General features: G+C 59.4%; 1 protein-coding gene across 1 annotated transcript; it reads right to left on the bottom strand.

Moving 5' to 3' along the window:
* Positions 1–4,086: 4,086 nt before the first annotated feature.
* On the bottom strand, positions 4,087–15,153 carry LIN28A (lin-28 homolog A). The gene is made up of 4 exons (XM_053998958.1): positions 15,123–15,153; positions 14,105–14,283; positions 5,282–5,466; positions 4,087–4,300 (listed from the first exon to the last, which is right to left on the bottom strand). The coding sequence occupies exons 1-4, from the start codon at positions 15,151–15,153 to the stop codon at positions 4,087–4,089; spliced, it is 609 nt and encodes a 202-aa protein (XP_053854933.1).
* Between the last annotated feature and the right edge of the window lie 75 nt (positions 15,154–15,228).

Here is a 15,228-nt window from a genome sequence, read left to right as displayed (position 1 = left end):
CTTACGTCACACGGCGGCGCGCACGGGGGGGTGCGCGGGGATTGGGGGGCGCTTTGAGGGGAGGGGAAATGGCGGGGGGGAGCTGTGAGGGGAGATGGTGAGGGAAAGGACACGGGGAATGGCTTCAGAGGGACAGAAGGCACGGGTAGATTGGCAGGAAATTCTCCCTCTGTGAGGGTGGGGAGGCACAGGGTGCCCAGAGCAGCTGTGGCTGCCCCTGGATCCCTGGAAGTGTCCAAGGCCAGGCTTGACATGGGGGCTTGGAGCAGCCTGGCACAGTGGAAGGTGTCCGTGCCATGGCAGGGGTGGGATTATTGGATGGGCTTTAATATCCCTTCCACCCAAAGCGGTCTGTGTTTCTGTGACAGGGCTGGGCCACTTGTGGGGGGCTGCAGGGGAGGTGGCCCTGCTGCCCCCCTTTGGGGTCTGGGCTCCTCAGCCCCAGGGGAGAAAAACACAAGTAACCACACACAGAACGTCACCAGCAGTCATTGCCCATGGTCTTTATTATTTTTTTTTCCAGAAAAGAAAAAAAAACCCTCATTTTACATAGTTGGTACAAAAACAAAAATAAAACGAGCAGAAGGGGGGGAAACCTGCAGCAGCAGGAACTGAGGATGTCGCTGCAGGGACTCCGGCAGGAAATGTCTTTGGGAAGTGTGAGTAACCACTCAGGGGTCACCCTGAACCCCACGCACACACAGCCACCCCCTATCCCCTCCCTCCCGCCCCATAAAACTTCACGGCTTTGACACGAACGCTTTGGTTGCTAGCAGTAAACATGGATTACATTCTTCCGTCTCCTCGTGGACATTTCTGGGACTCAAGGCTTTCACCCCAGGGCAGACACCCCCTTGTGAGGGACGTCTTTGTTTTATTTCTCATACATTCAAACACTCCCGTGTCACAGCAGGACCCTGAGCACGCCCCATCCTCCCCGACTGTCCCCTCATGCATAGTGCCCGTGGGCAGGGTGGGCCATGATGCAGCAATTCAGTTAATTATTGTCAGCAGAAGGGAAGAACCACAATGGCCAACACAAGGAGATGCGAATCAATCCCATCTCCTCCAGTGTGGCTTCCCAGCACAGATTAAAATCCCTGTTTTCTTAGATCCCAGCACCCCGGGGGAAACCTGAGTGATTCCCTATTTGCTTCAGCCCAGGGCAGGGATGGTTACAGAGCTCCCACCTGGCAGCTCTGTGTGGGAGAGCAGATCCATCTCCCTGCTCCATAACCTATTAGATGCTTTGGATATTTTAAATTTTTTTTCCATTTTTCTTTTTTTTTTTTCCTCTTAATTTTGTAAACAATAATCAAGGAGAATACTGAGAGAAAGTGGAAAGGTTTACAGAGGTATTTACACACACTAGACATCTGACAGAGAAATCACCAAACCATTAAAGTGGGAGCAGGGGGTGAAGGTCCTACACGATTCTTGAGGATAGACAGGAATGAGGGGGCAGATACAGGGACTGGGGGCAGATACAGGATTTGGGGGCAGATACAGGGATGAGGGGAGCAGATACAGGGGTTGAGGGGGGCAGATACAGGGATGAGGGGGGCAGATACAGGATTTGGGGGCAGATACAGGATTTGGGGGGGCAGATACAGGGATTGAGGGGGGTAGACACAGGAATTGGGGGGGCAGCAGTTTTCCTGGCACAGCCGAGGTGCTGGGGGGAGGCCAAGAGCCACCCCCCAAGGCTCTATTGCATTTACCCCGTCAGACTAAAGCTGTTTTCCTGAAGCAGTTTTGTACAGATCCCGTTGCTAGTCGAAAAATCAAAGTCCTTCCCCCTCACCCAAGAAGAGACCACCACCTCACCCTAAACTACTGGAGCAGGGCAGGGAGCAGCTGGGGCTGCTCTCCATCCCTCAATGCCCACATGCTGGGAGTCACTGGGCTCCAGCAGCCTCAGTGACTCCCAAGTCCCCCATCCCTGGGGATGGAGTCAGTGCCCCTGTATGATCCAGCCCTGCCCCACAGCTAAACCTATTGCTCCTAAAAACCAGCAGAAAACGTGCCCACAGCCGGCCAGACGCCCTCCCTGGGAAGGCTCCAGCCACCCCCTGTGCTGCAAGGAGGAGTGTTCATACCCCAAAACCTGGGATCCAGAGTTTCTCCTAGCCATGGTGAGTCAGCAATTGAGGGAAGCCAGGAAGGAGAAAAGGATGGAGCAGTTGCACCTCCCTTGGACTTGGAACTGGATCCCCTCTCCCGGGATGCCATGGACAGCCAGCCCTGAGCTCGAGGCTGAGGAAGGGCAGAGGCTGAGGGTAACCCTGTCTCCCAGCACTCCCTGGTCACCATCTGCTCTTCCTCAGTCCCCCTGCATGGGGCTGGAACTCCCATCCTGACCCCCAGCCACACGGCACCAGCCTGCTGGGAGCCCGCGTGACATCCCAGCCCATGGGCAGCAGGAGGACTCAGGCACGGGGTGGACTGGAGTGTTCCCATGAGCTGGAGAGTAAACAGGAGAGAGAAACAGAGGACAGGCCTCAAAAGCCACTGGGCTGGGAGAAATTCAGGAGTTGGGAGCTGACACAGGCTCTAGCACCTGTTCCCTGCCCATGGCACTGCTTGGCTTCTTCATCCCCACACACAGATCCACAGACCCAAATGCCTCCATCAGTGCATGGGGAAGGGAAAAAGACCGTTACAATACAGTTAAAAAGAAAACAAATCCCAAACATACCAAAAAACACATTTGAAAAGCTCGACAACATGTCAGCCCACCTAGCAAACATCCAGTGAGGTAGATCTACACTTCCAATACAAACTTCATAATTTCTTTGTGCTGTTAGAAAAACCCTCCTCTCTGTCCAGCACTGGGCTACAGAGGCATTTTATCCCTGAGATTGCTCGAATACCTGAGAATAAGTTGCAGGAATTATGTCCTTTCTCTCCTTTTTTTCTTTTTTTTTTTTCCTTTTCTTTTCTTAAAGATTAAAATATACAAAAATACAAAACCAGAATATTTATATTAAAAAAAAAAAAAAAAAAACAACAAACCCAAAACAAAGACGACAAACAAACCCAAAGATACGTCATTCACGCACGTCCTAGTGCAGCTTTCACTTGGCCTTGGCTTCGGCACGGCCGGGGGGCTCCCCGGGAGAAGGGGGTGTCCAATAAATAAAGGCAAGACTTGGGAAGGGCCGTGGGGAAGGGGGACAGCAGCCACAAACCCGGTACAGCCTTGTCCCCTGTCCCTGGGGAGGATCAGCCCCAGCGTCAGCAGGCTCTGCAGCATGGGGTGGGCAGGAGGAGCAGAGGTGTGTTCCAGCACAGGTGTGTCCCCAGCTCCGCCTTCAGGAGGCTGGGAGAAGCCTGAGAGGAGAAGAGCTGGCTGCATAAAACACCTCGTGCTCTCTGGGCGGGCACCTGGGGAGGATTAGGAGGGAAAAAAGTGGTTTTCCTTTGAATTGCTCTCCCCCAGGCTGCAGCTCGCAGCCCACAAACAGGTGGTGTTACTCCAGCCCTGAGAGAGGATCCATTTCCTCCCAGACTGAGCCCAAATCTGTGCTCTGCTGCTGTCAGCAATGGAGCAACTGTGGAATAACCATAAATCTTCACACCTCCCTGAAAGTGAGAGGCCACGAGGAGCAGAGGGAGCCGCAGGACCGGCCCACGGGCGTCTCCCTGGTGCTGCACAGGCAGCCTTTCCCTCAGCCTCCCTCCCGGGCAGGCAGGAGCGAGTCCCCCCAACTCATCCAGGCTGTGCCGAGCCTGTTTGAAGCTGGGGAGAACAAGGAGCCATCAGCTCCTCCCTGGGATGATGCTCCTCTGCTCCTCCTCCCCAAGACACGGCTGCCTGGCTTAACTTAGGAAAAGATTAAAGATTAATTAAGTATGTTTGGGGTTTTTAGCGGGAAGAAGTGTGTTGGGTGCTGCCTTCCCCTGTTTTGGAACAAGCCATCCTGATGCTAACAGGGCTTTGCCCAGCCTGGGCGTGGGGGAAAGGTCTGTGCAGGGACACCAGGTCCCTGCTGCCAGTACTGCCACCAGCTCTCCCCAGGCTGCCCCTTGCCTTGCCAAAGCCTTCTCATCCCGGTGGAAGCCCCCTCTCCCTGCCACCCACCATCATTCCCGGGTCTCGGGGAGGAGGGCCGAGCTGTGCATGTCCTCCTCCTCTCGGAAGTAGGCGGGCTTTCCCTGCGAGCTGGGGGACTGCTGTGCTTTCGCGGGGCAGTTGGCAACCATGTGGCTGATGCTCTGGCAGAAGTGGCACTTCTTGGGCTGCGGCGGCAGCTTGCATTCCTTGGCGTGGTGGTCCAGCCCGCCGCAGTTGTAGCACCTGTGTGAGGGGAGGAGAAATAAAATTAGGCAGGAGGATGCTATGACCATGCCTGGGACCCATCTGGCTTCTTAGCCAGAGCTGGGCTTGGCTTTTGGGGTGGGTGGTGGCCCCAGGGTTGGTCCCTGCAGACCCCAGCTCCAGCATGTCCAGCTGGGGCTCAGTGGTGCTGCTGGTACCCAGGAGATGGCAGCAAACCACTGCACTGAAGCCACACACCAGGGACAAATTCGGGATTTCGGGGGGTTCCACCCCTCTGCCTCCATCAGTGTCCTGGCTCCCGTCTCCATCAGTCTCCAGACCCCACTGCCGGGGTTACAGACAAAGGAACAACTGACATCCCCAGCTGTCATCATGTGGGGACAACGCCAAGGGTGACTTCTCACAGGGCTGTGCCTCCCAGCACTGGTCCCATGGGTGCCACCCTCACACCGGAGCCTTGTGTCCATTTTAAATCCTGCATCCATATAGGACGGCCACAACCCTTTTCTCTTTCCTTTTCCTTCACAATTCCTTTCTGAATAATTTAAAATCCTGCTTATAAGAACAGCTGAATGGGATGGAGAGCATCCACTGGGAAAACTGGGATGAGGCATCCCCAGGCAGCCAGGATGGAGAGGATGGGAGAGGGGGGTGAAACTTGCCCCAGGGCTCCCATCCCGCTGTGGGGGACACTGTCAGGACGTCCAGTTGTTTCCTTCCCACAAGGAAGGGCTTCTCTTGGAGGAAACTCCCCCAGCCCAGCAGGGCTCCCTGGGCGAGGGGGGCACTGCCCGGGGTGTCCCTGACCTCTGCCCCTCCCTGCTTCTCCCCTGCCCCTTCCCCACCGAGCTGCATCTGCCGCTCATTAGGCGCCACAGGACGCTGCTTTCCCAGACCAAGGGTCACTGCCCATCCCACCGGTCCCGTGCCCATCCCCGGGGTGCCCGGACAGTTCCCGGTGTCCACAGGGCTCAGCCTCAGCCCCGGCTCAGCCCTCACCGGTCTCCTTTTGACCTGCGCTTCTGGAGGCTCTTCCCTTTGGGCCTCCTCTCGCTGCCGATGCAGAAGACGCCCCCAGGGCCGGTCACCCGGATGGACTCCAGACCTTTGGATGATTTCTTGAAGGTGAACTCGACAGCTTCGCCCTCCTTCAGGCTGCGGAAACCCTCCATGTGGAGCTTGCTCTGGGGGAGCACAGGGACAGGATGGGAGTCAGCACAGAGCTGGGGTGTTCTCCAGGCACAGCACAAAGCCCTCCTGCAGCACAAGAGCTGCAGATGTCCCCCTCTGCCTGTCCCTTGGTTCTGCTTTTTTTTTAAATACAAAAGGATCTCGAGGCTTTGCACAAAGACACAAACCCAGCTCGTGGCAGGCCCTGTAGCAAGGCCAGGAGGCTGGCACTGCCGGCCCCCTCAGCCCAGCTCAAGCCCTTTAACTGCCTGCAATAATTAATTAAGCAGCCATTTGGCACAGGATTATCACTGCTGGGAGCTTCTCCCATTCCTTCCAGGAATACCACATCGGGCATCACCACACAATCAAACCAGGGGAGCCAAGAAAAACCCAGGCTGGGGAGGGGGGGTTGTGAGGTGAGAGGAAAACCCCACTCCACTTTGAGGGGCTCTGTCCATTTCAGCAGAACAAATCCCTAAGGAGCAGAGCTGGCTGAGGCAGGCGGCAATTCTCAACCCCCTGTGCCGCGAGCATCCCTGCCTGCTCTGCGCCCGGGCAGCAATTCCAGCCCGGCATCCCCGCAGCTCTGCGAGCTGAGCCACAAGGGGCATGAGCAGCGCATGAAGGGGAATTCGCTGGCAGAGGGAGGAGCAGCTCCTGCCGGTGGGGATTCCCAACGCCTGCGTGGCTGCAGCACGACCCCGCATTTATGAATGGAGCTTCTCCCCCATTCATGGCCCGAGAGCTCCCGTCACGTGGGCCGTGCTCTCCCATTCTCTCCGCTCCGAGCCTCCCGTGAGTGCTGTCGGGACAGGCAGGCACGCTCTGCTCCCATTCCTGCTCCAAATCTCACCAGGAGTTGCAAGGAAACACCCCACGTAAAAGCAGAATGGGAAGAAATGGAGTTACTGGGTTATAGGAGTGAATTTTTCTTGGCGGGGTCTTGTGGGATGTCTATGTGTCCGTGAGCACGAGAGAAGTGGTAACACAGCAGAGCTCGAGGAACAACCCTTGAGACCCCTTTTTCTGCTGTTTTTCCCCTCCCTTTCTGTGCCTGGGGGTCCAGCTCAGGGTGGGACAGACCCTATGTGCTGGGCTAAGTCACCCCCAGGCCCTGGATCCCCTTGGCTGCTGGGATGGAATCCATAGTGGCCACAGGGACCCTCCTTTGCTCTCTGACCTGCTCCTGCTGCCTAAAGGGAGAGCCAAACCCCGAGCTCTGAGGCCCCAAATGACAACAAGGACGTGACAGGGTGTCACAGCCACCTGTGCCCACCCAGGGCAGTTCCAGCACCACCTGCCCCTGGCAAACCCCCAACACTGCTCCCCACCACCAACCCAGCTGCCCCGTGCTGGGCATCCCCCATGCAGGAGCTCTGTGCCCAAGGCACCAGCACATCCCAGAGGTGCCTCAGCACCTTGGCTCAGCCACCCACCCTGGCCTGTCCCCAGACTGAGGCGATATGGGCAATGGGAGCTACCCTGGATTTACCCCATTCCCACAGCAGCCCAGGGTTTTGGTGGTAAGGAGGGGCTGAGCATCACTCCCTGGCACGGGAGGCAGCCCTGGGAGCTGGGGGACGAGGCCAACCACCTCCCGTGGCTCTCTCAGAGCGTTTACAGCCCCAGCTGGTCCAGCTGTGTTTACACTGTGGGGATGAAAACTCCCAGGCGCTCAGCCCTGATCTTTGGGGATAAAGCTGAGCCATGCCAGGGGGGACCCCAGTGCACGGGCTGGGCCCCCCAGCTCAGGCACACCTCGGGCACCGCCACCCCACGGCCAGAGCCAGCCCCGTGCACCCAGCACCCCCACTTGGAGGAAGAGGAAGGATGGGGCAGAAGCTGCCACAACATGACGGGGAAACAATTTATTTTCCAGGAGCGGGTGAGGATGACGAGCACCCCCAGCCCCCTCTGCCAAAAGGCCAAAGGAAACGCCCTCTCCCCAGGGAAGGGGGGGGGGACAGAGGCTGGGGCGTCCCAGCTCTCCCTCCCTCCCCCCCCTTCCCCCCCCCCCCCGCGCCACAGCCTTTTGATGTGCGCTGCAGAGTGGCTGGTGGTCCCTGCGCATCCCCCCTGCCCCCTTCCCAAAACACACACATTGCTGGCATTCCTCTGTTATCAGATAGGTAATCAAACTGCAGCCCATTGAATTAGCTGCATACCTCCTGCATCTGAAAGGAAGGGGCCCAGAGCCCCTGTCCCACACCACACACAAAGCCGGAGCCTTCCCAGGCCTCCACACACCCACCCCCCCCCCCCCCCCCCCAAAAATAAAGAGAGGAAGGGGGGGGATTGGAGCGAGCCGGGGATGCTGGGGATGGGGGGGAGCGCAGGGGAGGGCCAGGGCCGGGAGCCACCGGCCAGCGAGAACAAAGGACCGGCGGCGGCCCCGCTCCCGCTGCCCAAATTCCAGGAGTTCCAGGCCCCGGCGGGGGGAGGAAGGGTGGCCGGCATGGCTGCGGGCCCTCTGACCCCCTCCAGCCCCTGCACACATCAGCGCTGTGCCCGACCCGCCCGCTGGGCGCTGGGGTTTGGGCTCTGGCTCCCTTGGGGGAGCTGCGGGCTCAGTCCCGGGGTGATGGCTTTGCTATTGGGGTGTAGGGTGGCCCTGGGCTCGGGGTCACAAAGCGTTGCCATCCCAAAAGAAGTGCAGCCCAGCGCCGGGATTTCCTTGTGGTCATCGGGCCCAGAGTTAACCGGGGGCACAGGGGCAGAGCTGGTGCAGCTTCACCCCTGGGCACCGCAGCGGGCACCTCTCCGCTCCTCCCCCTCTCTTTCCCTCCCTCCCTCCTCGCATCCCCAGTTATTTACGGCAGACAAAGCCGCAGCACGTGAGCGGCCGAGTGCTGCCCACCCCCCGGGCTGGCTGTCCCCCCCCCCCCCCCCGCACATGGGTGCCTCCGTCCCTCCTCTTCCTCCCACCCAGCAAATCCCTCATCGCAGGTCCCACATTTAGACGCGTTTCCCGTCCTGAAGGGATGACACCGTGGGGCGCCCCAAACCCCACCGCTGCCCCCCGAGCTGCCGGGCTCCGGCTCTCCCCCACCCCACCCCGCCGGGCTCCGGAGGGGCTCGGCCGGCCCCGGGGTCACCATTGTCCCCGCGGCCTCCCCAGCGCGACACAAGGGGACGTTTATTCCCAGCCAGCCCCGGCCACTCAATCAAACCATCTTTGTGTCCAGCGGGGCCTGGGGCGGAGCAGCCGCCGCACCTCGGCTCTCCAGAGCCCTTTCAACTGAGATCCCTCGGAAAACGAGCCGGGCTGGGATGCTGGGGTAAGGCAGGCTGCAGGAACACTGCTGGCAGTGCCAGGCTGTGCCAGGGCTACATCTGAGCCCTGCCCAGAGCATTTCGGGCAGCCCAGCCCCACTGCAGGCAGTGCCCGTGCCTCAGTTTCCCCCACTCTGCAGAGGAGGGTCAGGAAGAGCAGCCCAGGGACTGCTGAGCCCCGGGGGGGACCATGCCCCCATCACCGGGGTACCCTGTCCACGGTGACCTCTGGCTCAGCTGGCACCCACGGCAGTGCCCATGCAGCCCCACCCTCCTCTGCAGCCCTCTGTCCCCAGAGCCACAGAGTCCCTGTCCCTCTGATCCCTCGTTCTGCCGGTTCCAAGGCACCAGCCACCCTGGCAGGCCCCAGGGCCCCACGTGTCCCGGTCCCTCACCCCACCGTGACCCCCCGAGGGCCATCCCGGGGAAGCAGCCCCAGCCCCGCGGGCTCAGGGTTGGCACAGCCAGGGAGAGCAGCCGTGGGGACTGGCACTTGCCCAGTTCTCGAGCTACGGGTCCTCCTATCGCCACGGGGTGTTGCCACCACAGTCCCGCAGGGGCAGCGGCCTCGGCCAGCCCTGGCAGAGCAGTTCTCCCCTCAGCTGGGCACTGCCCGATGGCAATCTCCCCAAAGGAGATTCTGGCAGGGCTGGGCTCTGCCGGCACCCAAATGACCAGTCCCAGCAGGGCAATGTCCCTTTGCCTTCGCAGCCTGTGCCTGGAGCGGTCCCTGTCCCCAAAGGCAAAGCCCTTCCCTGTCCCCAGATCACACACAGCAAATCTTTTCCCGGTACCAGAAGCCCCAGGGAAGGTGCTGGTGCTGGGTTTTGGATCGGGAGGGAAGGGCTTGGAGCAGGAATTCCCCCCAGTCCCTTCCTGCACCCCGCACAAACGGGGAATGTGCTTGGCAAAGGGGGTCCTGCCTCAGCCCCGGGCGTTCGTGCTCAGATAAGAAGGGCGAGGCCTTTGGAGCCCTCGGGGAGAGCACAGAGGATTTAACAAAACATCACCAAGGCTTTCCACCGGCTCCCTCACCGTCATCTGGTGCAATTTCCCTAAGGACCCCTACCGATTTCAACTAAAATCAAAATAAACACATTCCCCTGCCAAAGTAACGATGTTTGCTCCTAATTTTCCACCACAAGTCAGTAAAATTAAACTCTAGGTACCAACTCCGAGGGGAAAAAAAAAAAAAAGAAGGCATCAACCACAGAGTTTAATCCATCAGTTTCCTGTCCTAAATCCTTTTAGCTCCTTTGGTTGTATTTTTTTTTCCCTACCAAAACCCTCCTGCACTTCCCAAGGGCAGCTAATTGGGATCAGTGGCTGCGTATTAATTTTGTGCTCCCGTCTTAAAGCAGGAACACGGCCCGGAGCAGCCGTGCGTCTCCCGACGACGGTTTCAGCTCCATCCCGCTTATTCTTAGTAGTTAGGGAACAGGGAAAAGGAAACGACGGGGCTGGAGGTGGGGGCGGCAGGGACAGGGCTCCATCCCGGGAGCAATCCCATTCATTTGGGCCATATTATCTAGGAGACCATTCCAGGGTGTTTTCTCTCCCTGGGGCAGGGAGGGGGAGCTGGGGGAAGGGATGTGCCTGCGGCCATCAGTTAATCTTTAGACAGAGACAGGAGGCTTTTTTTGTGTGTGTGAGCGTCTTGGGGGAGTTTCAGGGGTGGAATAAAGCCACTCTCTTTCAGTATTTCCCATCGGGACGCGGCGCACAAGCGGCCCAATACAATTTCATTCCAGCGGTTATTTAAAAAACCCCACTGAATAAACAAAACCAAAGAAATTGCTACTACCCCTCTCCCCCCACAAAAAAAGAGCAGAGATTCCAACGAGCATTTCTACCCCAGGGCATCTCTGCGGGAGTTCCCTGCTCCTTGCAGGGGGGTTAGACTAAATGACCTTTAAAGGTCCCTTCCAACCCAAACTAATCCGTGATTCCACGATCTCTTCCCCAGGGATGTGCACCTCTGGTGCTCCCGGTCCTGGGCTGGGGGTGACCCTGAGGGGCGAACACGGGAAGCAGGAAAAGCGAGATATGACACGTGTCCCTCGAGGATGGAACATCTCGGATCCCCCGTCCCTGCTGCCCCCCAGCTCTGCACAGCCCAAAGCCCCGCTCGGATCTTGCTCCGCAGCCCAGCCCAGGGGAAGGCAGCAGAGAAAGGCTGGGTCCTGCTCCCTGACAGGGAAACTCTCCCTTGTGCCTCTCCCACACACTCAGCGTTGGAGCTGCCTCCAAACACAATTTTTTTTTTTTTTAAACACCTCACGTCATGCTCACGTGGATGATTATTTGTATTATCCTGGCCGCATGCACGGGGTGGCAGAGGCACAGGTGGATGACAGCTCAGGTGGGCTCAGCCAAACCCGTGTCCAAACGGCCACTTCCACCCCCCTCATCCCATCCCCTGCCCGGCCGCACCCAGGGTACCACCGGGGGCAGAAGCCCCTCCCGTGCTGGGATGTGCTCAACGAGTCCCGCACTGCCCAGGGAGTGCCACATCCCAGCCCCAGCAGGTCTAACCACGGGCACAGCTTTATGTCCTCGCCAGGATATGTAGGACCGAGTCACCAGAGATCAAACACAGCAGCCACGGGTACCCACCGTGCCCGGCAGAATTTCCTGCTAAAATCATGAGGAGGAACAAAAACACCCAGCTAACTGCATTTATCAAGGATTTAGACCTGCTGGCTTGGAGAAACGCTCAGAAATGCAGAGCCAAGCTGTGGAGAGCAATGATTTCCAGGCACTGGACATCCCCTTCCCCTCTGCCCCCAGCCAGACCCCAACCCAAATCCCAGCCCAGCTGGCCAGCACTGCTCCTCCAGCTCCAAGCAGTGGCACAGAGCCTTGATTTTCTCCTTTCCCTCTTTCCATGTTGCCTTCCCAGGCAGCTCCACACTCCTGTGAGTGATGCTCAGAGCCCGGGAGCTGCATCCCGAGGGGACCACTGCACCTTTGGGGTCTTCTCCATCACCACCAGCCCAATCTCTGCCACCTTAAAATCCCCAGTTCCTCAGGGGTGCTGCTGAGCCCTTCACCTCCCCGGGACGATCTGCTCTGCTCCCCTCTGCTTCATCCCTCCTGTTTCCTCACAGCCCCCAAATGAATCCATCTCCAGTGTCCAGGGGAGGCATTTGAACCCAAATGCCTCATTTTTAGCTCACAATGCGAGGGAAAGGCAGCCCCAAGGAGCCCTGTTAGTCTCCTGTCCTGCCGAGATTTTAATCTCTTTGTGATCAGATAAAGGCAGAGGGAGATGGAGACGCGCTCCCTGCAGAGAGGGGCCATTCAGACCTGGTTCCTGTAATAAAGTGATTTAATAGATCTAAAGAGGCCAATTCCCTTCTTTCTCTTACAATTACTTCCTGTGGGTCATCATTCACATATGTAAATGAAGAGGGGAAGGAGCGGGTTTTGAGGGGCTCTGGAGTGTTAAGCCCTAAGGCTGGTTTGGGGCGCTGGGTGCTGGGCAGGGCACGCGGAGCCCTGAGCCTTGTCCCCCCTGGCTTTTGGTGGCTTTTGCCCTCGCAGCCCCGACTCCCTCCCGGGAGTGGAGCCGACACGGGCTCTCGGGAAGCGCCCTGGTGCTCGGGGTGGGGACAGCATCGGGACAAGGACCCGATTCCCTGCAAGCCACCCAAAAGCAGCGAGGCCGCGGTGGGAGCATGAGTTGCTCCCTCTGCAAGGAGATGCTCTGCAGCGGGAGAGACACCGGGAGCAGCTCCGGCTGTTTCTGCAGGAGAGCAGAGACTTTGTGCCACCAATGAGAGGAGCAGGAGGCGAAACCCGACCCGGAGGAGAAGAATTCTCCATCAGACCAAAGCTTCTGGTGGGGCAAAACCCTTTGCTGCAGCAGGGGAACCCCCCACACCCCGGGACCCTCTGCTACCCAGAATAAGCCGCTTTTCCCCAGAGCTCCCCATGTTTCCCAAACGCTGCAATCTCTGGGATCCCACGGCTCCCCCGACCTTAGAAACCGGGGGGCACTGAGAGGCTGCAGGACAGTGGGATGCTCCCGACAGAGACACCCCAGCTAATTCCCTTCCCCTGCAGGAATGCGAGCAGGAGCAATCAGGAAACCAGACTGTCTGGGGGCAATAAACCCCCAGGAGCAGGGCGGGAGGTTCTGCCCAGGAGCGCTGGGTCCCGCTGTGCTGCATTGAGATGCAAAGGCCCATTTGCTCTCTGGAGAACGCTAGGATCTGTTTTCCCTCGGCTGATTTGGAGCCCTTGACTCCAAAACCAGCTGTGCCTGGGATAGCAGCTCCTACCAAGGCGCTTTGCCCATGCCACAGCCAAGGGAGAAGGGATTGGCATCTCCCCTGGCCATCATTTCCTTGCCAGTCCTGCTTGGAGCCCCCGCTTGAGGGCAGGGAGTGAGCGACCCCCGGGAGCTCCAGGAGTTCCTCACAGCCCAGGGGCTCAGTCCTGCACCCCCAGCCCACAGGATGGACCCAGTTTGGGGGGCTTTGGGCCCCTGAAGAGCTGCGGCCACTGCAGGCGGCTGGTCCAGGGACTCCCCAGAGCCAGCACCACGGTGCCGCTCTCGATCATGCACCCAAACCTCCCGTGTTTGCTCCAAAAACGCCCGTGCCCCCTTCGTTCGTGCTCGCTCTGCCCCCCAGCCCCACGGCAGTCCCGAGGTGAGGGGCACGACACAGAGCCCCGTCCACACGAGCCGGCGCTGAGCCCCACATCCCCTCCCAGTTTTGCCCCGTTTTGGGCACCATCTCTAAACCCCTTCCCCCAGCCCCCGAGGGATCTTCCGGCAGATCCCCGAGATCCGCGGCGTTCAGTCTCTAATCCACGACTTCCCTGGGTGCGGGGTCCCCGACACGCATGGGGCTTCCCCGATCAGCAAGGTCAGATCCGGACACGGGACTGTCACTGTCACACAGATCCACAGGGACACAAACCCGACGCCTTTGTGCCACCCGCGACTGGGACAAAGGGCGCGGGCAGAGATGCCCGGTGCCGGGATGAGCTCCAGCGGGGGAGATTCCAGTGCTGCATCCCGGCCAGGCAGGGGGCTCCCGGGAGCAGGTACCGAGGTAACGCCGCCCGTTCCCCGCGTCCCTCCGCGGGCTCAGCGGCGTCCCCGCTCCGGCGCGTCCCGCCCGGCCCCGCGGGCACCTGCTCCCGCTGCCCCGAGGGGCTCCTCAGCCACCAACGACGGCAAAATGAAATCGCTCGGGATCGCCTTACAGGCCCGGTCCCCGGAGAGGAACCCCGGCTGCGGCGGTGCCTGCCCTTCCACCCGGGGAGCCCGGGCTGGGGCGGCAGGGGCGTCCCCATCCCACCTCCATCCTCCGCAGCGTGCACCCCTGCCCTCCCCAGGACCCCGCGCGGCTCGGTCCGTACCTGGTGCACGAAGACATCGACGGGGGAGTCCAGGGTCGCGCCGCCCTTGGCGGTCATGGAGAGGAAGCCGAAGCCCATGCGAACGTTGAACCACTTACAGATGCCGGAGCCGTGCAGGGGCTGGGACTCGTTCTCGGCCTTGGGCGAGTCTCCGGCCGGCTCCTCGCCCGGCTTCGCACCTGGCGAGAGACCCACGGAGCCGCTGAGCCGCGGGCTGGGGGAGCCGCGGGTGCCCCCGGCCCAGCCTCCCCGCAACCAGCCGGACGGCCCGCACAGGAACCTCCAATCCTGCTCGGGGTGCCCCGTGCAGGCTGGAAAATGCAAAAAAAAGAAAAAGAAAAAGAAAAAAAAAAAAATCCCCAACCGCCCAAAAAAAAAAAAAAAAACCCATCACAGAGGTGAGCTCTGCCTCTACGTGTGCACGGGGATCACCGCAGGAAACGAAGGCAGCTCCTGCCAGCACGACCCAGGCAGTGCGTGCAGTGGGAGCTCTAAATCCGTTTCTTCCTCAAAAACGTTAAAAACGAAAAAAAAAAATTAAAAATCCCAGACACACACAAAAAGACCAATCGAGCAACGGAAAAATAGCCAAAATATTTTTCTAAAATCAAAATATTATAACTTAAAAAAAAAGGCGAAAAACTCCCCCAAGACACCAAGCCGAAACCCCCCTGCCCCCAGCAAGCCATGCTGGAGAAACTCTCCCGTGCCGTCAGCATCCCCCCCTTGCACCGTCCCACCCCCGCTCCCAAACACCCCCATCAGCCGCCACCGGCCCCAAACTTCTGGGGTCATCCTGGGGCTGGAGGGGGGATAAAAAAAACCCCAATAAATCCCCCCTGCGACCCCCAGCGCTGCGCAGGGCAGAGGGGCCCGCCGGGCCCGGCCGCGCTGCCGGGGCGCAGCGGGACTGGGTGGGCCGGGATCAGGGGGGGTCTCTGCGCCCCCCAGCCGGGCTCTGCCCTCGTTATTAATAATCGCGGAGCCGAGGCGGGCTGCGACAATAATATAACTTAACCTGCAAACTGCTGGTTGGAAACAGACCCCATCCCGACACTCGCTTGCAAATTCCGAGTTGTGGCTGTTACCGCCTCCTCCCTCCTCCTCCTCGGCCAGCTTTGAGG

Source organism: Vidua macroura, chromosome 25, assembly GCF_024509145.1.
Source record: "Vidua macroura isolate BioBank_ID:100142 chromosome 25, ASM2450914v1, whole genome shotgun sequence".
Taxonomy (NCBI): domain Eukaryota; kingdom Metazoa; phylum Chordata; class Aves; order Passeriformes; family Viduidae; genus Vidua; species Vidua macroura.
The sequence above is the reverse complement of the archived record's forward strand: the minus strand, read 5'-3'. Positions and strand labels throughout refer to the sequence as shown.

What these genes read in the sequence shown, in the direction of transcription:
- LIN28A (XM_053998958.1), bottom strand. Translation starts at nt 15,153, where the DNA reads ATGGGGTCTGTTTCCAACCAGCAGTTTGCAG. An exon ending in TCGATGTCTTCGTGCACCAG is followed by an intron (nt 5,467 to 14,104) that starts GTACGGACCGAG and finishes GTGCTCCCCCAG; the next exon opens with AGCAAGCTCCACATGGAGGG. An exon ending in CGCAGGTCAAAAGGAGACCG is followed by an intron (nt 4,301 to 5,281) that starts GTGAGGGCTGAG and finishes CCCCTCACACAG; the next exon opens with GTGCTACAACTGCGGCGGGC.